Consider the following 26883-nt stretch of genomic DNA (forward strand, 5'->3'; position numbering starts at 1 on the left):
GAATATTTTAACGCTGGTGTGGTTTCCTATTGTTTAGGCTTGTCTAGCAAGTTTTTATTTTGTTTTATTAGAGTAAAAAAATCACCTAAAATTGTATGCATTTCAAGACAGATTTACCTGTCCATTGTCCGGTAACAGTTCGACAAGTAACTATCTATTAATTAAGTATAAATATATATCAACACTTATTAATTTATCAACATATAAACCCATATTTATCAACAAACAAAATTTACACATCTCTTAATTGATATGATATAACTATAGGATAAATCATACATAATGTTTAGATATGCACATTGTGTTCCCCAGGACTTCTTCTCGAAAGACGTTGACTTATGGTTCTCTTTGAAATCGCGTACTAGATCTAACTATAAACAAACTTCATTAGTAGTAAATCCAGAACATACATGTTCAGCCCATATATATATTTTTTTTGATAACTGTTAATTATATTACCAAAAGGAACTTGAGGTTTACAAAAGTTTAAATAGATAACTACAGCCCAAAAAAAAATTAAAAAGCCGTAGATTACAGGAAAAATAAGCTTCCGATAGGAAAGGTCTGATTACAATAACCGAATATCCTCAGTAGAGGTGTGCTAGCCATTTGAGTAGTAGTCCTTTACCTTGTTTGCTATATTGATGAGCTAAGAGGATGTCTCAGATTGTTCTGTCAAGAAGTCTGAACAGCGAGTCAGGCGAGTCAGGTGGACCACCATGAGATCGAGAGTTGCGTTCCTTCCAGAGGAGATAGATTGTGGCCTGGGAGACCATTTTCTTGAGCGTGGAGGGTAATCCTGCCGAGTTACCTAGGAACCAACTGATCAAGGTTTGCCAAGATGCAAATATGAGGTTTGGGAGACCAAGTCTAGAGAAAAATAGGCCCCACATATGTTGAGCATATGCACAAGGCAGGAACAAATGCTCCCTGTTCTCGAGTCCAGCAGAGCACATAAGACAGTTTGTATCCGTATCCCTTCCCCAGTCTGCAGTTCTCGCTTTGACCGGAAGCCTGTTGAGATTGGCCACCCAGAACGTGAAGGAGTGTTTGGGTATGCCTTTCTTAAACCAGATAGCTTTATACCACTCTTTTATCTCTGCTGAAGGACGCAACACATTCCAAGTTATTTTTGTGCTGAAAAACTCTTTTTTGTCACCTTCGGGCCCCCAGGTGTAAGAATCAGGACCTGCAGACTCCACCGGGGTATTTAGCAGTAGGAGATAGTACCGGATTAATTGGAGAAGAGGGTTTCTGGTTCTGGAAGATGGAAGCCTCCATCCTTGAGGACCAGTTCCCTGGATGACAGTCGCATCCTTGGGAATGCCCATAAGGCGAGGACCATCTTGACCAATGAGATCGATCAATGGTCCTGTCTGACTCCAATTATCAAACTAGTAGCTTGCCATTTTTCCGTCACCTATATTGCATCCCATGAGAGTCTTTACCAGAGGTTTCAGGGCGAGAAGAAATTTCCACATCCAGGAAGCCCCGGAACTATCCTCAGCTGACCAGTAGTTGTTAGCTTTGAGCATATGCTCTCTCATCCAAGCCACCCAAAGGGATCCACTATTCGTGAAAAGAAGCCACACCAACCTCAAATTGAGTGTCTTATTCCAGACGGAGAAGTTTCTTAGGCCAAGACCACCTTCATTTTTAGGAAGACAAATATTCTTCCATGAGACCTTTGCATTTGCGCATTTTCCAGACTCCCTGACCAAAGGAAAGCATTGCACATGGATTCTATGAGGCGAAGACAGCCTTTAGAGAGGGCAAAGGCAGAGGACCAGAAGTTGACAGAGCTGTAAATCACCGCAGAGATGAGCTGGAGACGACCCGCAAAGGAGAGAACCTTAGTGGACCAGGAGGAGAACCGAGCTTTGATATTGTCCAGAAGTGGAGAGTAATCAGCTTTTCTGGGCTTACGGTGGAGGAGAGGAAGTCCTAGGTATCGGACAGGGAATGACCCATAGTCGAAGCCGTGGAGTGACAACTGGTCGCGAAGTTGGTCTGAGACTCCAGATACAAAAAGAGTGGACTTGTCCCTATTCATACTTAGTCCCGAGATATCCTTAAATTCATCCAAGAGAGTAGCAATTTCATGCAAAGAGGAGTTACTTCCATCAAAGAAAATCATTAAGTCATCCGCAAAAGCCAGGTGCGAGATGATAGGATTCCTTCCCAGGGGGTGATAACCTATGGAGCCAGTGTCAAAACATTGGGTAAGAAGGTTGGATAGAGCTTCCATGGCGATTACAAAGAGGGTAGGGGAGAGAGGATCTCCCTGTCTAAGTCCCCTTCCTCCCTTGAAATAGCCGCAGAGCTCTCCATTGATGTTGATGGAGAAAGATGTGGTAGTAACACACTGCTTCACCCAGTTAATGAAACGGGGAGGAAATTGAGCAATCTCCAGGATCTTCAGAACGAAGTCCCATCTCACACAATCAAAGGCCTTCCTCAAATCTACCTTTAACAGCGCCCTTGACGTGACATTATTCCTGCCAAAACCTTTCACCATTTTTGAGGTGAGCAAGACGTTCTCCACTAGTAGTCGACCTTTAACAAAGGCAGACTGAGAGTTAGAGATCATCAGGGGGAGGATATCCTCCATTCGGCGAGCTAAGATTTTGGAAATGACCTTGTAAAGAACATTGCAACACGAGATGGGCCTGAAGTTTGAAATCTTATCTGCTCCTATCACCTTAGGGATTAGAATGAGAGCAATGGCATTGACTTGTTTGAGAAGGTTACCAGTTCGAAAAAATTCCTTGACTGCCGTTATAAGGTTGTTCCTGATGATGTCCCAAGAAGCTTTGAAGAACTCTCCAGTAAAACCGTCTGGTCCCGGGGTTTTGTTTGTTGGCATGGAGAAGAATTCTCTCTTTATTTCTGCATCCATGATGTCAGCAACTAGGGACCTCTGGAAGTTTTCCTCCAGTCTGAAAGGGATGAGATCCCTGATTTGCTCAATTTAAGGATTGGAAAGTGGAATAGGGTGCCCTCCAATCAGGTCCTGGTAGTAGGACACACAATAGGTTTTTACCTCCTCAGGACTAGTTAACCTCTGACCTTGATCATTGATGAGATAATGTATCTGGTTCTGTGCTCTACGGGTCGCCATAACCCTGTGGAAAAAAGCAGTATTAAGATCCCCACTCTCAAACCACTTAATTATGGATCTCTGATAAATGAATTTTTCCTCAGCGAGGGCAAGAGTCATCCATTTCTGGTGAGCCTGTTTCTCCTAAGCTGCTGAGATTCTTGAGGGGTCACTCAGCAACAAAGCTTGACATTGGTGAAGAAAATCCTGAGCTTCTCTTGTACGGTTCTCCAACCCCGAGTACTTTTCCTTGTTTAAGTCACGAAAAATTCCTTTCAGCTCTTTTAGCTTCCTGACCAGTGTGAATTGTGCAGTGCCATTGAAGTCTGCATTATGCCAGTAGTTGAGGAGTCGAGGGATGAAATCTTCATCTTGGAGGAGGAAATGTGAAATCATAAAGTGCCTTCGACCCTGTTGTTAATTTCCCAAGTCCACGACAGCAGGAGAGTGATCAGAGAAATCAGGTTCCGCAAACAATGAGAAGGATAAAGGATATTTGACCATCCATTCATCATTGATCAAGACTCTATCCAGCTTTTTGGCAATCGGATTAAGCTCCTGATTGTTCCACCAAGTGAAATGGTTCCCCCTTAAGGTAAGGTCCTGAAGATTGGCATAAGAAAGGCAATCTCTGAATTCCTCCATCCCTTTCTTTATACGGGTCTCTCCAGAAGAGTGTTCAGCAGGATTTAGGGTTTGATTGAAATCTCCCATAACCACCCAAGGCCGAGAGTACACAGCAGAATCTCGAGACAGATTTCACAATTCCTCTCACAGTAATTGTCTCCCAATCCTGCAATTGACAGCATACACAAAATACACAACCTCTCACTATCCTCCTTTGGTAAGTGGACGATACAAGTTACCATCTGCTTAGACTTCGAATGAATAGTAATCTTCACTGACATATGTCAGACAATCCATATCCTTCCTAGCTCTGCAAACTCATAGTTGGCTGCAAAATTCCAATCCGCAAAAGTACACTGCACATATTTCAGAGATTTGTGTTGTTTGACACGAGTCTCTATAAGGCTGCCAAAAACCGGCTTATGCTGCCGTATCCATTTCCTGAAGCTTCTCCGCTTTACACTATGATTAAAACCTCTAACGTTCCAACAAAAAATGTCTACATTTACCATTAATGAGAAGATTTGGTTAGTGTCCCCTTCCCTGAGGAAGTATGCTCAAAATGCCTCTATTTTCTTCGTGCCTTCTTAGATAGAACCTTCATAAATTCCGCATTATCGTCTGGATTATCATCTTCTTCGGATGGGGGGTCGGAAGAAGAGGATTCCTCTGGAGAGCCGTATTCTGAAGAGGAGGAAGACGAGGCTTGGACGCGCTTGGAAGAGGATTTAGTCTTCCCTTTTTTCGAGGATTAGAAGCAGTATTGAGGCCAATGTCCAGTTCCAGGGTTCCTTCCTGATGAGGGTTACCTGAGGAAGTTTTCTCTAGAGCTAGAGAGTTTCTTTTTGATTGCTCCTTACGTCTTCTCTGAGGGTTTTTCCTTTTTTGCACCACTGGATCAGCAGGTAAAGGTTTTGAGACGCTCTTGCCATGAGTGCAGTCCTCCCTAGAGTGAGTGGTTAACTTACAGAAATTACAGAGAATCGGAGCCGTGGGGCATCGCTTGATGGAGTGACCTACTCCTTGACAGTGAGCACAGATAGGAGGAAGCCACGGACTGGAGACCTCTATTCTGTAAATTTCACCCGATTCAAACTGAGCATTAACTGCTTCCAGAAGCGGCTTGGTGATATTTACAATGGTAAAAACTTTTGCAACTTCCAAGTCTGTGAGGTTGATAGTGGCAGGGTGACAGACGACCGGATGTCCCACAAGACCTGCTATATGCTCCAAAACTTCTTGTGAGAAGAACTGAGGAGGAACGCCTCTAAATTCAAGCCAGAACGGAGCTTCTGTTAGCTCAGGCATCACCGGGGTGAGTCCAGGTTCCCAATCTGCAACAAACATGGATTGTCCCTCAATGTGCCACACCCTCTGGGCGAGAACCCGTCTGCGAGTTTCCTCACAAGGTATACGGATAAGAACAGACTTAGGCCCTTGCTTGGAGATAGTGATGTCTCATCTCTTGCGACTCCAGATTCCATTGAGGATGGCGTAGAAGGCTCCTTTCGAGGGAAGATTTCCATGAAATTGCCCAATGATAAAATCCTTCCAGCGGCTTTGATTCTTTTGAATCACCGCGTTAGGGATTTTGACACACAGTTCACTAGATTCTAAGGTGATAGCGGTACATTTCTTCTCCATCTTGCCCGAGGGGCCAACAAGCATTTCCTTCCAATTAGCTAGAGCTAAGATCTGAGCGGAATCAGCGGTCATGGAGTCTTCATGAGCTTTCGAGATTTGAGGTCTCGATTCACTTGCTGCAGGACTTACAGATCTTGCCGATTTAGAACCAGCCTTGACGGGGTCCTAGACAGAGGCAGAGGGGGGAGCTGGGGATTTCATCGCCGCAGAGGGGGCAGCAGGACTCTCGTCTGCTATCTTAAGGGAAACCAAATCTGGGGACGGGAGAGGATGGGAGGAAGCGGAGGCGGGGACTGAGGAGGCTGAGGAGGAAGATTTAAGAGGAGAAAAGCGCTTTTTTTTGGGTTTAGTCATCGGAGGAGGGTTACCGGTGCCGAAATCGGCAACAGCGGCTTCAAAATGAAGGGGGTCTAGAAATCGTCTTTTCTAGAGAGAAAAGGGTTTTTTTTTTTTTTCAGCCCATATAAACACGTATTTATCAACAAACAGAATAATTATTGACATTCATTACAATGTTGAGATATTGACAAAAAAAAAAACAATTACTTTTACGAGCGTGAGTTCCGACAAACAGGGCAGGAACCATGAATCTTAAGCCACGCATCGATACATTCGACGTGAAAACAGTGGTCACACTGTGGTATGCACCGTACGGTCTCTTTGCTAGCATATTCTGATAAACAAATGGGACAGATGATACCATTAGTACCCGGAAGCCTTCTACTTTCTCCCAACTCCACTTTTTTGTATGATTCTATTGTAGACTGGTCAAGACCTGTAGTGACCACATCTTCTCTTGGTTGTTGAGTTACTGTTCTGGCTGCGAAAGCTGCATTTTGTCTTCTCTGAGTGACGAACTTCTCAGAATTGTATATACGGATAACAATACAAGTAGTGAAGATGATGATTCCTCCGATTGTGCAAAGGGTAATAATTAGTACTCGTAATCTAGTGCTTAGACCACCTGCCAAATAACGTTACTAGTTAACTAGGAAATTCGTGACCAAGGTTTAAATAGCTTACAAGTTTTTGTTAGTCACCCGAATTTCAAACAGGCATATATCATATTGTTGACAAAGAATTAGTTTCATTTTTTGTATATTTTTATAATTAATATTCAGTTTAAGAAATGTAATTATCAAATTGAATTGAATCTAATATGATTATGTTTGATATGAGTTTCAATTCGGCTTTCGTTTGAATGTATATTTTATTTATAGATTTTTAAGATAAGTAAGATGGTTGAAATTTATATAGAATTGTAATATATTAAAGACCCTACTTTAACTTAGATCAAGTACCCTGACACCAACATTTTGGTCGAAGTATTATTAGCGTGTGGAATGAAAGATTGGGAATACTTCCATACGACGTTAGAGTGAAATATTTAATTTAATAATAATTTTTTAAGCAACCATATAATTAACTAATCAATTAGTCAATTCATCATAGCCAAATTTAAATCCTACTAGGATTTTTGTATTTTTTTTTTTAGTGAGTAAATAAGTTGGAAAAAATAAACTTGATTTGAAATTTTCCACCAATACTTCTTCAGCTTTAACAAAACTGACATTTTGGGATTATAAGGAAAGAAGAAGAAGATGAAACAATCAAGATCGTACCGGATTTATCAGCGAAGCATTTGACTTGGAGGGAGGCCTTGTTCTTGAAACCACATCTCAAGAATTGGTTTTCACAGCTCCTGCAATTCGGCGAGCTCCATTCCAGCAAAAGGTCTACATAGTTGATCACACCAGAGAATCTCTCTTTAAACAGCACATCTTTAAATCCCACGCTAACTGGAACAGCTAGTCTCTTCACGACCTGGCAAGAAGGTAGCATTGAATTTGCTAGAGACAAATTAGACGTGGCGAAGAAGGATGTGGTAGAATTGCTTAGGCAAGTTATGGTCGGATACCAAGACGGGATCACGACCTCATTAGGACAGCTTAAGAACGTGTAGTTGACACTGAAACCATTAGAGAAAGGAGATCCTGAAGTATTAAAGGTTAAAAGCCTTTTCACCAAACATTTTTCAGGGTCGCTGATATAAATCTGCTGCTCTGAGTAGTTGATAGTCTCGACAAGAAATGTTCCGGACATGGGAAGCTCTAGGACTGTCTTATTGATCAGTTTGTTGCAATGGACATTGAATCCTGATTGCCCGCAGAAGGGAAAACGAATAGGGACACCAAGTCGTCCACAATTATTAAAATATGATTCCATATATGAAGAAGGACATTTTTGAGGGTTTGAGGCGTGTCTGAGAGGGAAAAGGAAGACGAAGAGGAAAACTAAAAGGGAAAATTGTTTTGAGAGAGTCATCATAATAATGTGGTCCGCTACTAATGGAATTGATTTTCTTTTTAAAGGAGATCAACAATTCTTATAGTCACTAATTAGACGAAAGTCAGATAATTGTATACATGTCTTTATAGAAGAATAGTCAAATGAAGTATATATGTTCTTATAATGGAATGTTTATCTATTTAGATAATAACTAGGTTTGATCCAACTTGACATTAAATAAGTAAAACACAACTTTTGTCGCCAACAAAACTTTCATAAGGTTGACTAGTTTCGAAATTGAATGATATTATAGAGTCGCGTATTCAAGACGCATAATAACATGTTAGTGCCGGAATTGGTACCCCCGACATACCGGTCTAAAACATAAATCAAACCGGTTATCTAAACTCGAAAATTCAACCCTTAAACTAGGGTCCAACAAGATCTTACAGGTCCAGTCCGATAGCTTGAAGTCGATTTCCCAGATCGCCCTATGGTCGACCTGGAGTAAAGAAGAAACTTTCCTAATAACAGTTTGACCTATTAGGAAAGTAAACAAATTTTGTAATCTAGGAAAGCATATAAATAACGGGGATTCCCTTCTTTGTAAAGCATCCAACAATTAATACTAAAAACCCTAGTTCTTCATTGTTCTTAAGCGAAAACCCTAACTTTTCCCAAAAGATTTCAATTCTTCTTTATATCCAGCTTTGATCTGATTTCTTTGAGAGAAAACTTTACTGAATTTGTTTCTCTCTTCAAATAAATTTATTGTGAGAAACTCAGTTTCTACAATATGGTTACCAATATATTAAACTGACGCAAAATCATAGAAATATTAGATTGGATCGCTAGATTAGGTCACATTTTAAAATGCACTACAAATAGGTCCATGTGTTTTCGGTTTGGTATGGATTGCTTTCGAATCAGCGTACTCTATAGGATGAAAAAAAATACAACTATAAATATCTTAAGAGATGCAACTAAGATAAACAATATTAACGACGAAGAAATATGTGATAAAATATTATAACTAAAGGCCAGTGAAAAGATGCAAACCTATGATTTAGTTCTAATATGGTTATTATTTAATGTAGAGAGCAAACAAATAAATTAATGAAAAGATACAACTAGAAAAATCTTTAAATACATAACTAATATGAAAAACGGTTACAAACGAAAAGATACATGGTAAAAAATAAAAAATACTAATCCTAATGAATAGATGCAGCCTTAAGGTTGCTTCATGAAAAGACACAAGTATAAAATTCAAAAAAAAAAGACACAAGTATTAAAAATTCACTCCAAGAAAACAAGCCTTTTACGACACGTTGCGACGAAGTATAGCTCTCGCAAATTTGCGGTAGATTTGCGAATAATTTACGAAAAATAAAAAACCCTAGCACATCTCTCGCAAAATTGCGAGGAACACAGTCATCGCAAATCCGCTGCTCAATTGCAAGGCATTTACGACAAATTCGCTGGGAAAGTCCCCTACCTCGCAAATCTATCGCAATATTGCGACGATTTTGCGAAAATATAGTCAATAGCAAATTTGCTATGGAAGTGCGAGTGAATTGCGAAAGCCATAGCAAATCCATTGCAAAGTTAGGAAAATAAGTTTTTTATAAATATTACAAAACTTAATATAATTATTCTGAAATACATTTGAATGTGTTCATAAGGTGAATTTACTAACTTTTAACATTATTTTGATGGTTTTTACAAATTAGATATTCAAGGTTTGCGACATATTGGCGACTGATTTGCTAGATCCATAGCAAATTCGTCGCAAATCCAACGAAAATTACTCAAAACATAGCAATTCCCTCGCAAATAAACCCTTAACCCTAAACCTTAAAGACTAATTACATTATTATTAATGATTAAAAAGATGAATCCAAGACTTATAATCAAAGATAGCAGCGCAACACGAAATTGTTGGAAAAATGGACAATTTGGCAAATATTTGTCTCAATGTAATGAACATATATGTGATATAGTGTAGAAGATCATCATGTTTAGAGTAAGATGCAAAATTGGACAATTTTGGAAAGTTTGATGATAGAAAAGAGTATGATGATACCATTGGACCTTATAATATATTTGAAAGTTATTTTGACTAATTTTTTTAAATTATTTTGATGGTTTTTACAAATTAGATATTCAAGGTTTGCGACAAATTTGCGACTGATTTGCTAGACCCATAGCAAATTTGTCGCAAATCCATCGCAAAATACTCAATACATAGCAATTCCCTCGCAAATAACAACCCTTAACTCTTAACCCTAAACCCTAAAGACTAATTACATTACTATTAATGATTAAAAGATGAATCCAAGACTTATAATCAAAGATAGCAGTGCAACACAAAATTGTTGGAGAATTGGACAATTTGGCAAATATTTGTCTCAATGTAATGAACATATATGTGATATAGTGTAGAAGATCATCATGTTTGGAGTAAGATGCAAAATTGGACAATTTTGGAAAGTTTGATGATAGAAAAGAGTATGATGGCACCATTGGACCTTATACTTGAAAGTTTATTTGACTAATTTTTTAAACTTATTTTGATGGTTTTTACAAATTAGATATTCAAGGTTTGCGACAAATTTGCGACTGATTTGCTAGACGTATAGCAAGTTAATCGCAAATCCATCGCAAACTACTCAAAACATAGCAATTCCCTCGCAAATAAAAACTTTAAACCCTTGAACCTAAACCCTTAAGACTAATTACATTACTATTAATGATTAAAATGATATCATTCAAGATTTATAATCAAAGATAGGTCACTAATGACAATTGCAAATCCTAAACCCTAAAGACTTTGCGAGGGATTTACTACGTTCCCTCGCAATTTGCTCACAAAAACTCTAAATATGAAAATTTATATTAATTAATGTTTGCGATGCATTTGCGAGGGACTCTAGTAAACCCCTAGCAAATTTTGCGTTGGAGTTGCGACGCCGTTAATTTCCTATATAACTAAAAAACCTAGTTTGAGCAAAGCTCAAACCCAACACTCGCAGCCGACAAACCCTAAACAATCTTCTTCTTCTTTGGTTTCTTTTTCTTCTTCCGATTTCTTTCTTCTCCGGTTGTTCTCTTCTCCGGTTACTCGACTCCTTCTCTTTCTTCTCCGGTTGTTCTCTTCTCCGGTTACTCGACTCCTCCTCTCTCTTCTCCTCTGCAACTCCTCATCCTCAGTTAGTCTACTCCTCCTCTCTCTTCTCCGGCTAATCTCCTCCTCCTCTCTCTTCTTATGTCGTTCAATTTCAGGTTAAGGTTCTTATTAGATCGATCTGTTTAGAGTTTCGATTTCAATTCAGGTTTAGGGTTTCGATTTCAATTCAGGTTTAGGATTTCGATTATTAGATCGAGCCGAGTTTGAAAGCAAGTTGAAGACCCGGATGACTGATCAAGTGTCTCGGTGGAAGTCTAAGTGGAGAGTAAAAGGTGATGATGCAAAGTCGCGGTGGCTTGATCCTACAGTATGGGAAGGCTTAGTCAAGTTTTGGTGTCAACCAAAATCTGAGGCAAAGAGTATCAACAGTCGAAATGCTTGATACAATGATCATGATGGCACTGGAATGCATAAACACCGGTCTGGTCAGACCTCCTTTAAAGCCCGTGCACGAGAACATGTAATTATGTTAAGTTAGTTATTTAGTACAATTACTTATAAATTCTTGCTTTAGTCTAATAATTTGTTGTTTCATATCTTTGTTTAGTCGGAGATGACTGGTGAGGCACTTCCTGATTTCTTGAAGTCCTAGAAGATACTCATAGGAAACCTGATGGGTCCTTTGTGGATGGATTATCTGAGAAGGTATACCATGAAGTGTCATCGAGGATAACTGAGGCTGAAACTGGGCTATACTCAGGGGACAATATAGAGAGTAGTGCTTCTGGCGGATTGTCAGTTAGTATGAAGAACCGAATTTTTACTGAGGTAAATTCTTAAACTTTACATTGTGTTTTGGTTTTCACTTGTTTCATATCTTTGAACTTTACATTGTGTCTATGTTTTTTGTTGTTTGCAGGTTACTCCGAAGAAGAAAAACAGGATATATGGAGTCGGTAATATGCAAACTGAAGCATCTTTAGCTCATGTTGTTCTTACTCCGACTAAAGATCCAGTCATTCTAGCTGAGAAGCTTTCTCAGGCCGAAGCTGTTCATGCGAGTCAGTCTACTCAGTTAGAAGATTATGCATTGAAGTTGCAACAAAATACTCAGAAGATGCATTGCTACGAAGCCTACTTCGATAATCTATCTGAGAAGGACCCTGAATTTGCTGCAAGATTTCCCCGACCTGAGACTGATGCCACCATTGATACCGGAGCAGGAGATACCACGAGACCAGCGTAGGGTCTCTTGTTCTTGTACTGGAACTTGTAGTTGTGTTTCAATTTATGTTTTGAACTTATGTTTATGTAATTTTAACAACATTTTGTAATTTACAAGTTTATTTTCAGTTTTAATTAAAAGTTTTTTTGGCTAATTATGAATTTTAAATTGCATAATTAGAAAATAATCATAATTAATTTGCATAATTTGAAAATAATCATAATTACAAAATGTATAATTCATCATTCAAACCTTAGCTGTTGCGACGGAAATAAAAATTGCAAAGCCATCGCAAAGTTTGTGAGGGAATGACTTGAATTAAGTTGCAAGGAATCTGCTATTGATATTGTCCCTCGCAATTTGCGTTGTTTTTGCGAGGGCATTTTTTTCTTCGCAAAAGTTGCGAGGGATTCGCGACATTGACCAATTTGCGAGAAGCGATTTGCGAAGGAAGTGTGTTCCTCGCAATTTCCTTGTTTTTGCCTATTTGCGAGGGATTTGCTATGAATTCTTCTATCGCAATAGGCGTGTTTTCTTGTAGGTGATCTTTGAAAAAAATGTGATTAATAAGATGATTCATTTTTTAAAGTTACCTAATGAAAAGACACAATTATAATAAAAAATTGCAACTTGTGATATAAATGTTTAAAGACGAATATGTAAATGACAAAAGAATATAACTAAAAAACGCTAATGAATAGACGTAACTCTAAGGATTGTTACTAGGATTGTTATTATTAAGAGATTGTTTACTTTAGTTTTGATTCTTATATAAATTTAATACAATTTTCCTATTTCATAAAATATAATTTATATCCTTATTTTTATTAATAATTTATAATTATTTTTTATTGTTGATGTGGTATGGTATGTAATCATATATGATCAATGTTTAAATGGGGGGGGGGGGTTTGTTTTTTTCATATCTAGTGATATTTGATTGGGGTTATAAATTTAATATAATTTTCTTATTTCATAACAAATATAATTTAACCTTATTTTTATTCATAATTTTCTACATATTTTTTTTATTGTTGATGTGGTATGTAATCATATGGTCAATGTTTAAATGGGAAATATTTTTATTGTTGCTAGTGATATTTGATTGGGTGGGGTGTTGTCATGCTTGGTGGTCTTCTGGGCCGAAATATATGTGAACACGTGGTGAACATTTGGGACTATATATGCAAACACTTGGTCTTTCTCCTCTTAGGTTTCTTCACCTAATCTTCAAAATCGTTACACAACACAAGACCAAACTAAAGATGTCGATCAGTTCGGAAACCCAAGTTCCCCTTTCGCTCCCGATCATCGACTTCTCCAGTCCAGATCTCAAACCGGAAACCCCCGAGTGGGACTTGGTTAGATCCCAAGTCCGAAAAGCCTTAGAAGAGTATGGATGTTTCGAGGCGTTGTTCGATGGAGCTTCCATGGAGCTACGGAAGGTTAAGTTGCTCGAGGCCTCCAAGGAGGTTTTCGATTTGCCATTGGAGACCAAACAGAGTACAAAGACAAACATACATTACGAAGGATACTTGACGCTTCCGATTGTCCCTTCACAAGAAGGCATGGGCTTTTACGGTGTTGATAATCCTAATGTTGTTAATGACTTGACTCACAAGCTTTGGCCTCAAGGCAACACCTTCGTCAGGTACCCTTCTTATCACTTGAAACAAACTTTTGGCAGTGCATGTTTGTAGGCTTTTACAGAATTATTTGGCTTTTTATTTGGTTTTAATTTATATAGAAATGCATGTGAATGGTATATTTTTTAGTACGTATTTGGTTTTCTTAAGAACCAATTTGAAAATAAAATAAGTTCTAATACGTTTTTATATTTTAATATTAGTTTTAGGCTTTTAGCTTTAGTTTTAGTTTTTGTGTGTTTAAGTTTTTAGAACAAACCAAAGCTCCTGTAATAACTTGCATGAATGACACATTACACCTACGACTTTTATTTATATACTTTTTGAGGAGTATATTTTTAATTATCTCTTTTGCATGAATGACACCTTACACCTACTACTTTTATCTATTTATATATAACATATTTAATATAACCAATCAGAACATTTTAACCAATAAGCGGAGTGTGATGAAGAATAGAAAGATTGAATTTTAATTTTCATCATCTAAAATACTAAGATTAATAGTACTACATAATTTCAGCAAGAATGTTCAGTCGTTTGCGGAGAAGTTAATAGAATTAAGCTTGAAGGTGAGGACAATGACTCTGGAGAGTTTCGGACTCGAGAAATACATGGAGGAGCATCTTAACTCAGCGAATAAGCACTTTCAGATACTTAAATACAAAGGACTTTCCGATGATGATACAAAGAGTAAGATAGGTTTTTACCCTCATATCGATAGGCACTTCCTCACAATACTCAGCCAGAACGATGACGTAGATGGCTTGGAGATCAAAACCAAAGATGGCAAAGAGTGGATCAAAGTTAAGCCATCTCAAGCTGCTTCTTTCATTGTTATGGCAGGAGCTTCTCTTCATGTAACCAAAAATATGCTTTCTTGAATCTCAAGTTTCGTTCTTTTATAACGTCCTTTAGTTATGTGATTAACATATATGTAAGAATACGGTGTTGTAGGTACTGTTGAATGGTGGGATATTTCCTCCGATTCACCGTGTGATTACAACCGGAAAGAAAGATCGGTATTCGGCTGGACTGTTCACGATTCCTAAAGAAGGAGTGATCATAAATGCGCCTGAGGAGATGGTAGATGATGAACATCCTCGTCTCTATAAGCCTTTTGATTTCTGGGGTTTCTTGAAATTCAGCAACTTGCCTAACGCCCGGAAAGACATATCTGATCTCACCACTTACTGTGCGCTTTAAGTATTATTATCTATTATGCCTTGCGAATAAATGTAACTATGTTTCATTGGATCATTAGCTACATATGCTTGTTCAGACGTTGTTTACTTTTTGCTCTTGAGTTGTTCTTTTTGCAAATACTGTCAAGGTGCATTAGCTTGTGAGACTTTAAATTGCTTTGATAGACCAAGATATACAGTCAACAACATATTTCTTTTAATTTAAAAAGGGTAAAGGGAAACTTATATGATGTAGAGACTTAAGGATAAGGAGCTTCACTAGCTTTCACAAATCTGCCTCTGACACGCAACCTAGTGTCCGCTCTTGCCTTCCTCGATTCATACCTTATAGTCTTATCATATCTGTTCACACCAAGATCCAAGACAAAGGGAGACACGTAATATGGTATTAGGTTCTTTGGGGGAGATTGGGCAATAGAAAATTATCAAAAGGGAAAAGAAAAATCAGCAAATACCTCCGTGTGTTCCTCTTTTTCTTGTAACGCTGCATTGCATTGCCTCTGTTCTGAGCCAGCCGCTCCAGATCAGCCTTGGTTGCCAATAGTCTTGTGGTCTTACAACTAGTTCCAGCAATGCAATGCAAGTCGCTGGAGGAGGAGTTGGAAGCTTTCTCGGAGCCAAAGGTAACTGAATGATGGTTGCTCTCAGATGTTGTTGGTTGTACTTGTACCTGGCATGATGTTGATCGCTTGTAGTCATCCTGCAAAAGAATCCTAATCAGCATCACAACAGTATGTGTATGTATTGGTTACAGTTAAGTTGCCTAGCACATAGATATGACAAGTCAAAATGTTGGAACTGGTATTCTGGGGTAAAAGTAAAATATAGAAAAGCAAACCAACTAGTAACTTATCTCTAAGTAGGTTTCAAGTTCTCAAATCTATCTCCATTCACTAAAAAGGGATACACTATCTACAACAGTTTCTGAGAAGAAAATGGAGATAAGAACCTATGAGTTTTGACTTTTGAAACACTACTCTCTTCAAGTTTTATCACGAAAATACTTACTTAAATAACGAATGCGTATGAGAACTATTTACCTTACAAATCCGTTTTACACCTTTCACGTTAGTGGAACAAGTTTCATTCATATTGTCAACAAAGTTGTTGATTGCGAATGAAGCAGCACCTTTTGCTAGATATGCAGCTTCCATTTGGCTAGTGTCCTCGGGTCCCCTTAACTGTCCCAAGTTAAAATCCCATATCTGCAAGTTCACTATACATGTTAACAGAACCCTTTCATCTGTTGATCATTTGGGAAAACACATCACTTAACAGACTGTCCATTAAGAGAAACTTAAACTATTCTAAGCACAAACCAAAACAGCAACCATGGCCAAAACAATCAAAACAGAGATAAAGTTGAACCTGAGAACTCTGCCCACCACTAGGATTAGTAGCCTTCCACAGCAAAGGTGTAAAGGACGTCTGCTGGGGCAAGTGGTTAACTTCTCTGCCATAGATCTCCTCTACATCTCTTTCCCATTCCAACCTCTCAGGCATCTCCGGAACCATAATCCCTTCTCCTGCTTCTCCATCTCCATCACGATCACAATCACCATCATCACCAACAACAACATCCTTCTTAAGCAACTCCTCAAGCTGTTTACACAACACCTGTTTATACCTCCCACAACTAGAAGAAGACCCACGTTTATTAAACGTAGTATCACTAGGAACAATCAAATCCTGGAGAACAACATCAGATCCCAAAACCCACGAATCCAACTGCATCCCCAAATTCTCCATCATCGGAACTTGACTCTCTTCTTCTTCTTCTTCTTTTTTCCTCCCTCCTTCCAAATCAATCCCCCATAAAGCAGCAAGCTCCAGCGCCGACAGACAGCCGGAGAAACCTTCAACGGCGGATCGAACATGAGCATCGGAAACAGAGCAGCTCCCGTGAACATCCCAATCACACTCCTGACACAAAACAAAATTATCGGTGAAGCAACGTACAGAGACGGGCTCGTTACCGCAGTTATCACATATCTGAGATCGAACGTGCTTCCTCGACAAGAGATTCGCCGTGTGGACGTGCTGATCACACGGCAAACAAAGCTTCGCCGTATCGGCTCTACAAAACAATACCGCCGCACGCTCGCCGCAGAAATCGCACGGTGCTCTCTCTGAACTATCCATAACTAACTCCCTTCTTTATTATCTGCAAATCTTTATTGGAATAAAGAAGACAACGAAGCTTTGGGATTTACTACTACTAAATGTTGCCATGTATGGAACTTTGTGTATAAAAAATGGATTGTTCAGATCGAGACGGCGAAGCTGACGTTGAAGGTACTGAACGTGACAGAGATAGAGAACCTATGGAGAAAATATCTAATCTTCTTTTCCAACTTTTTTATATTCTTTACTTATATAGAGTAAGTTAGATCAAAGCACATGATTATATTGGCATTATTTCTTTCCGTAAATAGTAATGACTTTTTTAAACCTTTGGAGTTTTGTTCATTTTTAAATCAGTGTAGGGAAAAAAAAATCAGTGTAGTAACTAAGTAACAGCTTCGATCATCTTTTCTCTAATCACAAACATTTCAGCATAATTTAGTCATCTGAATACTCGACATGTAGATACATAGTACTTAATATTTCGATAAATTAATATATTTATTCATTCTCTTTTTTTTTGTAAAAAAACAAAATATCAGCAATTGATAACTTTGAATAGATAACTCAACAAATCATACATATAAAAGTAAGGTTTCACTCTCTCTTTACTAGTCTATTTAGCATTTAAGTTTTTTAAAATTAATAATTATTTTAAATTAAATAAAAATATAATAACGTACATTAATTTTAAATTAAATTAAATAAAAATCCATATTTTACTACTAAATTGTAACTGAAATTACATAAATTATGAATTGACAATTTATTTGACAATTCATTTCATTCAAACACACTATAAATTATAACTATAACTCCTCTAATTAAATTATATTAGAAATGTAACTTTCAACCCTTAGAATCCCATAAATAATCATTCTCACATCATCATCCACCATATCTCAAATTCTAAATATTTTCTTTGTTTTGTTTATGTTCTTGCATGGGTTCAAAACTCATGGTAAGAGTATGATTATATATTCTGTTAGATTTATCTTATTTTGTTCAAATGTTTTTTTTTTATGTAATTTTTCCTTCCATCTTTTTCTTCTGATTATTTTCTAATTTTTAGTTACATATGTATAATAAAATTTTGGTGGCTGTAAAAAATAATTATAGATGCAGATTCAACAATACTAAATTTCGATCAAAGCTCATAAATCATCTTCATTCATGTATATTTATTTTATTTTTGAAAGTATGCAATGTTTACTGAGAAAAAAAAGAAAGAAAGTATGCAATATTTTAACAAAATAAACTGTTATAATCAAATTATTAAATAAAAAATGTAACTCTCTTAGAATTTATAATCATTATATTTAGTTCTTGTGATCCAAAATATAATGGTATAAAGATCATTATAATGTTTATTTAATTCAAAAATTTGTAATTTAATGATTTTCTATATAAAACAAAATTTGATATTCTATTTCCAAAATTTTTATTATAAAGAATAAATCGTTAGAATTTTACGTAGCAATATAGCTTAAACTAAAGTGGATATAAAAAAGATTAAAAAATAAATTAATCTTTGGGATGTTTTTTTATTGCATTTCATATGATTTTGTAGAAAATATATTTAATTGATACTTAAAATTAATAAAATATCATCGTTTAGTGAAATTGAAATTGAGAAAATTGTTGTAAAATAAAAGTAAATTTCTTATATCAGTCATCCAAACTACAAAAAAAATAACATAGAAAGCCAATTAAGAGTAACTCGGAAATGGGCTTGGGCCCATAATTGGAAGAGGGAAGGGAAGTTTGTTTGACGCGTCGGTGACAGATTTGTACTGTATATACCGGTGAGATATCTCCCGTCTTTTCACTCTCTTGATTTTTCCAGAGGTTACGAAGAATCTGATACAATAGCGCTTGGTTTCTCTGGGTCTTTTTGGTTCAATTTCGATTAGCTGGTTTATTCCGGTTGTGAATTTTCGTATATTAATAGGACCGACGAAGCAAAATTCCTAAGCTCAGTAAAAAACAAAAAAAAACCAAACCCTAAAATCGCCATGGATAAGGAGAGATATTCCAGGAGCCACCGTGACGATCGTGATCGTGATTCGAGTCCCGACCATTCTCCGCAACGTGAAGGCGGACGCCGCCGCGATCGCGATGTTGAGTCGAAGCGGCGTGATTCAGACCACTACCGTTCATCGAGGCGCGAGGATAGGGAGGATGAGAGAGATAGGGGTAAGGAGAGAGGTAGGAGATCTGTAGAGCGAGGCGAGAGGGAAGGCAGTAGAGATAGGGAAAGGTATCATCATGAGATGGCTCACGAAGGAACTAAAGAGAAGGAATCGAGGAGCAAGAGGAAAGAGAGAGACGAGGAGAATGGGGCTAGGGATGGGAAGAAGAAATCTAGGTTTTCCGATGGGAATGGTGAGAGGAAGAGCAGGTTTGTGGATGTGGCTATGGAATCTGAGAACAAGAGTGCTCACGTCACTGAGGGTTCTGGGGCTTTGAATCCTACCAGCGGCGTTTCGATTGTGAGTTCTCTATACCTTTTTTTGTTAATCTTCTTAGTTGCTACTGTCTGTTTCTTCTGTTTGCTTACTCGAGACTTGTTCAAAATTACCTCGAGTCTTCTTTGCTACTTGAGCTTCAAATAGGTTGTGTGAATGGTGTTTGAAATGCTTGTATCTTCTTGTCTCTGTGCAGGGCGCCTCTTCAATTACTTCTGTTGCATCGGAAGCTTCTTTGGCCCCTAGTCAAACCCTGCTCACTAAGGTATCTTCGATATATACAACGGATGAAAATAAGGCTAGTATTGTCAGATCTCATGAGGTTCCTGGAAAATCTAGTACAGATGGAAGACCATTGTCAACAGCTGGGAAAAGTACTCCAAACATGTCTTCTGATGCGTTAGCGAAAGCTAAGAAAACACTACAGTTCAAGCACAAAGGATTGGCGGATAAATTGAAGAAACTGCCTTTGGTAAGATCTGCAGATATTCTAGACATTTGCATTCATTCTGCTCTTACAACTTTGTATTTGATAAATTGCCCTTTCTTCTCTGTGCAGTTGAACAAGGGTACTAAGTCAACTTCAGAAGGTAGCCCAGATACCAGAGTACCATCATCGACTACCACTCCTGCTGTCTCTACAGGAACATCTTTTGCATCAGCAGTGCCACATTCTGGCCTTGCTGGTCTTGGGAGTATTAACATTGAAGCTGTTAAGCGAGCTCAGGAGCTGGCAGCTAACATGGGATTTCGTCTGGATGGAAACCTATTTTCAGGACAAGCACCCTCAGATACGGCTGTTGCAGAGAGACCCGCCAAGCCCCCTGTTCTGCGTGTGGATGCACTAGGAAGGGAGATTGATGAACATGGAAATGTTATTAGTGTGACTAAACCAAGCAATCTTAGTACATTGAAGGTCAGCAATGTTAATCTTAATGACTTAAGTTTTCATGTTTTTTTCTTTTTATGATCGAGCTTCTAATGTACTTGGATTTTACAGGTTAACATAAACAAACAGAAGAAAGACGCTTTTCAGATTCTTAAACCTCAACTGGAAGAAGATCTAAAAGAAGACCCCCATTTTGACCCACGGATGGGTATTGATGTAAAAAAGATTGTGAGACCTAAACGTATGACTTTCCAGTTTGTTGAGGAAGGTAAATGGACAAGAGATGCTGAGAGTTTGAAGTTAAAGGTATGCATTGTCTTTTGTATGAATTCCTTTTAACCATGTTCCTTCTTGGTGGTCTCTATAGTTGTCTCACTATGTGTATTTTTATCTTTCCTTTGTAGAGTCAATTTGGTGAAGCAAAAGAAAGGGAGCTGAAGGTGAAGCAAGCGCATCTGGCAAAGGCAAAGGATGATATAAATCCAAATTTGATAGAGGTATCAGAACGTGTCCCGAGAAAAGAGAAGCCGAAGGAGCCAATTCCAGATGTTGAGTGGTGGTACGTAATTTTCTCACCTTGTCCTTTCTGTTAATGCTCTAAGTTGTTTTTTTCTGAATTCTGATGTGACATTTACTTGGCATAACCTTGATGGAAACAAGTCATCCTACACTTATTAAATTTAACTTGAAACTTTTGGGGGGCATTTGACTAAAGTGATGAATCACCATAACTACACATTCAGTTAGCTCTCATCGATGCATGATATTCACATAATTGTTTGGTATTCTTGTTACTCCTGTTGGTTTAGGGTTATTTGTTTCTTTTTTGAATTACTCGTTTTGTTGAGGTGGGATGTATACTATCAATAATGCAAATTCTTGATTTCTTTGGGTGTTGGCATATGTCATATAATTCTTCTGAAAGTTCAATGCTTTTGTGATCAGCAGTAGTATGATTACTTAGAGAATATGGTAACATGGTTGGACTGATGATTATGATCCACTTATTACCTTCCAATGCAAGTCCAAATAGTTAATCTGGCTGCTTTGTTTTCTGCCGTGTTGGTCTTTTTCACTGTATATGTTCATGATGGGTTTTCTTAGTTCATAATTGTTTTATATTTCAGGGATGCAAATGTCCTCGTCAATGGCGAATACGGTGACATAGCCGATGGCATTATTACTGAAAGCGATCTAAAGATAGAAAAACTTACTCATTACATTGAGCATCCTCGTCCCATAGAGCCACCTGCAGAGGCAGCGCCTCCACCACCCCAACCTCTCAAACTGACAAAGAAGGAACAGAAGAAACTGCGAACACAGAGGCGTCTAGCAAAAGAAAAGGATAAACAGGAGATGATCCGACAAGGGTTGCTTGAACCACCAAAAGCAAAGGTGAAGATGAGCAACTTGATGAAGGTTCTTGGGTCTGAAGCGACCCAAGACCCAACCAAGCTTGAAAAAGAGATCCGCACAGCAGCTGCCGAGCGTGAGCAGGCTCATACGGACAGGAACGCAGCCCGGAAGCTAACTCCTGCAGAGAAACGTGAGAAGAAAGAGAGGAAGCTATTTGATGATCCAACAACGGTTGAGACACTTGTGTCGGTGTACAAGATCAAGAAGCTATCGCATCCTAAAACAAGATTTAAAGTGGAGATGAATGCAAGAGACAACAGACTAACAGGGTGTAGTGTGATGACGGAGGGAATGAGTGTTGTTGTGGTTGAGGGCAAAAGCAAAGCGATAAATAGATATGGGAAGCTGATGCTGAGGCGAATAAACTGGGAAGAAGCAGAGAAGAAGGAAGAGAAGGATGACGAGGAAGAAGAGGCGAATGGGGAAAACAAATGTTGGTTGGTTTGGCAAGGAAGCGTTGCGAAACCGAGTTTTCACAGGTTTCATGTACAAGAATGCCTGACTGAATCCTCTGCCAAGAAAATTTTCATTGATGCTGGTGTTGTTCACTACTGGGATCTCGCCGTCAATTACTCAGACGACTAAATCCTCTTTCCTCATATCACCATCACCTATATTGCGGTTCTGTGAACATATTTTTCACCTTGTTCTGTTGTCTGGTGTTTTAGTTTTGAACAAGAATGATATGTTTCTACGAGGTAATAACTATTAAAGTTGGTGATGCAACATAAAGGATCTGATTCACAGCGCCCAAAGTACCATTAATAAAAGATAAAGTGAGCACTAACGGATATTAACATGATTATGTTTGTATTTGTCTCACGTCTCACAGGCATGAGCCGCGCGTGTAGAGAGGTTGGTCATATGTTTGCTGAAAATAACACAGACGTGCGACAAAATGCGAGCCTCAGTGCTTCATCTGTTACCTGACAGCTACGCCTCCTCCAGCTTTCTCTTTACCCAACATATAACACGGCGCGTGACCTCTTCGAAAGCCCCAAACTACCCTCAAACTCTCTCTCTCTTTCTCTTTTTGTTTTTATAGAATCTTCCTTCGTTTATGTTTTTTTCTATCTATCTTGAAAATTCTCTTTTGTTTTCTTTTCTTCTCCTCTCTGTTTTTGGAAACATTCCGGTGACAGAGGAACATGGAGACGATAACAGAGTATCTAGAGAGATCGATGCAGAATTGTTCACTGAGTAATCAGAGAAGAAGTATCGGAGATGGGTTTGGTATGACGGACGAACATATCCCCATCTCAGATAGATTCTTGGACCTCAATTCTCACTTCTCTGTTCCTTCTCATTTGGAACAGTGTCTTGATCTCAAGGTAAAACACTAAACCAACCTCTTTTGTTTCCCTATAATTGATATATTTTTTATGTTTTCTTGGGGAAGAGATATATTTGAGAAGTATCAGGGCTTGACCTTGAGCTTTCCTTTGAATAAGCAAATTCTTAGTGTTGCTTTTACAGTCAATCTTTTTATCTGCTTGATGATTTTCTTTAATGGAGCATATGTTTTTTTCGTACAGTGAGATTTGCATATATGATAAATCTAGTCCAAGCTATTTTTGTCACATAACTTGGGGTGCATTATTTTGCATTGCAAAGAGAAAGTACAAAAAAACAAAAAAAAAAAACTTTACTTCTGGTACATTAGGTTATTAGCTTTAGCATCAAAGGAGTTTTTAAGTTATATTACTTCTGTAATGAAGACAGGAGAGGTTTACTACAGAAACTGGAATGATGGAATGAGAGTGAAGGAAGAAGATCCTAGGAAATTGGCGAGCAGGAACAATGTAGATCAATCCAGTGGAGAATCGTATGGAACTGTGTTTTCATCAGAAGAAGGTAACTCGTATTATGAAAGCCAAGAGTCTTCATCCGAGTCGTCTCCTTCATCGAGAAAATATCGAAAAGACGATGAAGAAGAAGAAGAAGATGTTATTGTGGTAGCTGGTTGCAAAGCTTGTTTCATGTATTACATGGTACCTAAACTCTCAAAGAATTGCCCCAAATGTGCAACTCAGCTTCTCCACTTTGATCAACCTCACTCTTCTTCTCCTTGAACGTCTATCCTTCTCGTTTTCATTTTCATTTCTTCGTCTTCTCATTTTTTTTTTATATAAACGAGTGGTCGTGTTGGTGTGTGAGTGGGCATTAATACGAGTTTTAACTTTTTGAAGGCAATGTTAAGGTAGTTAATTGGATATAAAAAACATGTATTAGTAGTGATAGCATAATGAAAATAAACATTTATAATTTGGCCTTCTTTTGGACAATGCGGAACAAGTGGATGGGTAAAACAAAATACATTTTGGTAACTTGGTTAGTGTAGTACAAGTGTCATCGCTGGGGGTTGCGTGTGTTTATGGGTTTTACATATTACAGAATAACAAAACAGATTGCTATGTTGTTATGGGATTCACTGACTTGTGATGAGAGTGATAGCATATATGGGTTGGTAATGAAAGGGGAGAGTGGAGGGGATGTTTTTGTTGCGTTAAAGTTTGAAGATAACGCCCTTATTAGGACTCGCGCGCTGCGTGGAAAGAAAAATTAAAAAGCATAATCATTGCAAGCATGTGATTTACCACAATTCCTGTTTCCTTTGTATCCCATTTTGATTTATAAATAAAAAAAAATAACTTTTGGTTTGAGTCTTTTGACCAAAAATAAAATGACTTTATACAACAAATTTATAATCAAACCATAATTTCCCTCCCCAAAATTGTCAACTTTTGCAATCATCTACTGTATATACAATATTTTTAAAAGTGGCAGTAATTCACAGCAACGACAGCTCACATTCGATGAACCGTAGTTACAAATATTAATGTAAACAATCGAAGAAGAATAAAAGTCACATTCGATGCTTAATACTGTCACATTAAATGCTTGCTAATAATAATAAAAAGTCAACTTGTAAACATGATCTCTATATTGCATTAGCTATGTATGTATCTTGGGATTTTGATTTTATTGACTTCTATCTCGATACAAGTTATTATTAAAGGGAAATCGTCTAATCGAGATATGTCTAGCTATCTTCGTGGTTCTAAGTTGTTGTGTGAATAACTTAGCCATATTGGAAAGCTAGTGTCTGAACTCTGAGCGATGAAGATCTTTTCGTTTTGTTTCAAGATCTTAGCAAAGAATATGAGCCATTTCTGCCTTTTTATGAGATGAAACACCTCCTTGTGAACTTACTCTAAACAATATACATGTTATGGGCATAGCCAATAAGGCAGATGAAGCATTCAATAGGTTTAGCGATACAAGGTTGTGAGAAATTTTCAACTCTTGGTTGTGCATTTCCTCAACATGGCACATTCGCTAGATCTAACCAAAACAACTTTGAGAACAAAGAGAAGCATAAAAAGAATCAAGGTTCTTACCGACCTTGTCAAATCTATGTAGTTTTTGATTAAATGTTGTAGTCACTTTGATAACGGTTATCAAAGTGATTATATTCCTCAAGCCCTAACTCTGATGTAAATCTATGGTCAACAACGAATAGGATGGTATAGTGATATATATGCTAGTGCATTTTCTCGCATCACATCACATGAACATCTTCAAGAAGCAACATCTTATTCGGGTTCAAAATTTCATGGTTGGTGATGAGTCTTACCGATCTCACACGTTAGTTAATAACAGACACTAGCTTTCGCGTATAGCATTTCAGATCATGTAATCTTCATCTTAAGTATGTTATATATGGTTTTCCAACTATTTATATCTTTTTTTTTTAATATATTTCTATATGCTATGTGATATTGATGTTTGGTGTGAGTTTTGATTCGATTTTAATAAGGTGGGTATCTTGATTTTGAGAGTGTTGACGTAGGAAAAAATATCTGAATCTTTAAAAGTTGGGAAACTCAGAGATGTTATATATGGTGCTCTCTACCCTCATGTTAACTAGTGATTATTTATCATGTCTGACATTAAGAGTTGTAACATCCATAGTTATGGATATCCTCCAACTTCTTAAAGAATATCAAGCCGACTAAGTAATAAACTCATGCATAACATTATAAAAGAAAACAATATATGGAATGGCTTTATATTTAGAATTGGTAAATTATCAGTGAATTATATATAGACATGGATTGCAATATTTTGGCAAATTCATTCGAATAATATCTGGTGTTTTATATATCCTAATAATTTCAACTTTCAATGTATCAATATATATATATATATATATATATATATAATCGTCTTCCTCTTAAACGTTAAAGAATCATGCCAATGACTTAAATGGCATCAAAGTCGACATCTATGCATGTCAAAATTTGATTAATTTTCACTTCCATATATAAGATGGTGCATGATGATGATTTGAAATGCGTTAATAAAATGGTCTTAGCTCCACTATCTAAATTGGGAATGTTATATATTCTATGGTTGTAAATTTGTAATTATGGTCTATTTGTTGTGAGTCTTATTTTTTTTGTTGGATTTAATATATATGGGGTTCTTTCACTTTTGCATATATATAATAAATTAGGACTTTTGTTTTTTTACTAGTTGGTTCGCATAATGTTTATAATTTGTATTGTCCCTGAACAAACTCATGGTTTATCTTGTAGTCAAGTCATGTTCGGACTAGGCTGGACTTTGACATATATATATGAATCCGAGAAAACCGAGTTAAAAATATACTACTATACATGTTTGCGAATTTCAGGTCGTACTAAAGTGTCTTTACCAAATAAAAAGACCATGGTACACTTAAATGAGTATTCCGATCGCATCTAAAACTGCATGCTCAAAAAGGTTCCTCACTACACAGTTATCTTTATTCTGTTCTACAACCGATTTGAATTTTAGCGATATTTGACGACGGAATAATCTATCAGTCTATGCCACAATTTCGTCAAATTTTTGCAACTATTTAGTAACAATTTTTCTTAGAATATTTCACTAAGATTAGTCAGCAGCAATCATATATCACTCTTAGTCCACGTAAGTTTCATGCTTAATTATTACCGTCGCAAAAAAATCAATTTCTTTTTTTCGTCAGTATTCAGTAGCTAACCATATATAGAAATAAACAAAAAGAAATTAAGAAAATTTCACTAAACATTCATAAATTTGCACAAACTTTT

General features: G+C 37.4%; 6 protein-coding genes across 8 annotated transcripts; 3 read left to right on the forward strand and 3 right to left on the reverse strand.

Moving 5' to 3' along the window:
- Window positions 1-662: 662 nt before the first annotated feature.
- On the reverse strand, window positions 663-4239 carry LOC147946810 (uncharacterized). Its single transcript, XM_087507262.1, has 8 exons — window positions 4018-4239; window positions 3837-3893; window positions 3602-3703; window positions 3345-3511; window positions 3063-3125; window positions 1686-2957; window positions 1449-1569; window positions 663-1376 (listed from the first exon to the last, which is right to left on the reverse strand). The coding sequence occupies exons 1-8, from the start codon at window positions 4237-4239 to the stop codon at window positions 663-665; spliced, it is 2718 nt and encodes a 905-aa protein (XP_087363388.1).
- A 1606-nt stretch (window positions 4240-5845) lies between these two features.
- LOC104778916 (RING-H2 finger protein ATL20-like) lies at window positions 5846-7706 on the reverse strand. Its single transcript, XM_010503325.3, has 2 exons — window positions 6994-7706; window positions 5846-6335 (listed from the first exon to the last, which is right to left on the reverse strand). The coding sequence occupies exons 1-2, from the start codon at window positions 7697-7699 to the stop codon at window positions 5920-5922; spliced, it is 1122 nt and encodes a 373-aa protein (XP_010501627.3). The 5' UTR covers window positions 7700-7706; the 3' UTR covers window positions 5846-5919.
- Window positions 7707-13202: 5496 nt separating this feature from the next.
- On the forward strand, window positions 13203-14984 carry LOC104776853 (putative 2-oxoglutarate-dependent dioxygenase AOP1). The gene is made up of 3 exons (XM_010500995.2): window positions 13203-13666; window positions 14185-14521; window positions 14619-14984. The coding sequence occupies exons 1-3, from the start codon at window positions 13281-13283 to the stop codon at window positions 14865-14867; spliced, it is 972 nt and encodes a 323-aa protein (XP_010499297.1). The 5' UTR covers window positions 13203-13280; the 3' UTR covers window positions 14868-14984.
- A 15-nt stretch (window positions 14985-14999) lies between these two features.
- Window positions 15000-17242, reverse strand: LOC104776854 (zinc finger protein CONSTANS-LIKE 15). Its single transcript, XM_010500996.2, has 4 exons — window positions 16235-17242; window positions 15907-16071; window positions 15322-15566; window positions 15000-15208 (listed from the first exon to the last, which is right to left on the reverse strand). The coding sequence occupies exons 1-4, from the start codon at window positions 17006-17008 to the stop codon at window positions 15106-15108; spliced, it is 1287 nt and encodes a 428-aa protein (XP_010499298.1). The 5' UTR covers window positions 17009-17242; the 3' UTR covers window positions 15000-15105.
- A 1543-nt stretch (window positions 17243-18785) lies between these two features.
- On the forward strand, window positions 18786-22495 carry LOC104776855 (protein RDM16). Of its 3 annotated transcripts, none has more exons than XM_087503235.1 (7): window positions 18818-19482; window positions 19655-19723; window positions 19798-19930; window positions 20018-20374; window positions 20459-20653; window positions 20752-20906; window positions 21475-22495. In XM_087503235.1, exons 3-7 carry the CDS (start codon window positions 19844-19846, stop codon window positions 22346-22348), a joined length of 1668 nt encoding a protein of 555 aa, XP_087359361.1. In that variant the 5' UTR covers window positions 18818-19482; window positions 19655-19723; window positions 19798-19843; the 3' UTR covers window positions 22349-22495. The 3 variants fall into 3 exon arrangements, with proteins under 3 accessions (XP_010499299.2, XP_087359361.1, XP_019099240.2); XM_019243695.2 differs by having other exon boundaries at window positions 19803-19930; XM_010500997.3 differs by having other exon boundaries at window positions 18786-19482; window positions 19655-19930.
- LOC104776856 (protein CURLY FLAG LEAF 2) lies at window positions 22322-24028 on the forward strand. Its single transcript, XM_010500998.3, has 3 exons — window positions 22322-22461; window positions 22596-23094; window positions 23482-24028. The coding sequence occupies exons 2-3, from the start codon at window positions 22912-22914 to the stop codon at window positions 23833-23835; spliced, it is 537 nt and encodes a 178-aa protein (XP_010499300.2). The 5' UTR covers window positions 22322-22461; window positions 22596-22911; the 3' UTR covers window positions 23836-24028.
- Window positions 24029-26883: the final 2855 nt, after the last annotated feature.

Source organism: Camelina sativa, chromosome 3 (genome assembly GCF_030686135.1).
Source record: "Camelina sativa cultivar CO46 ecotype springtype chromosome 3, ASM3068613v1".
NCBI classification, from domain to species: domain Eukaryota; kingdom Viridiplantae; phylum Streptophyta; class Magnoliopsida; order Brassicales; family Brassicaceae; genus Camelina; species Camelina sativa.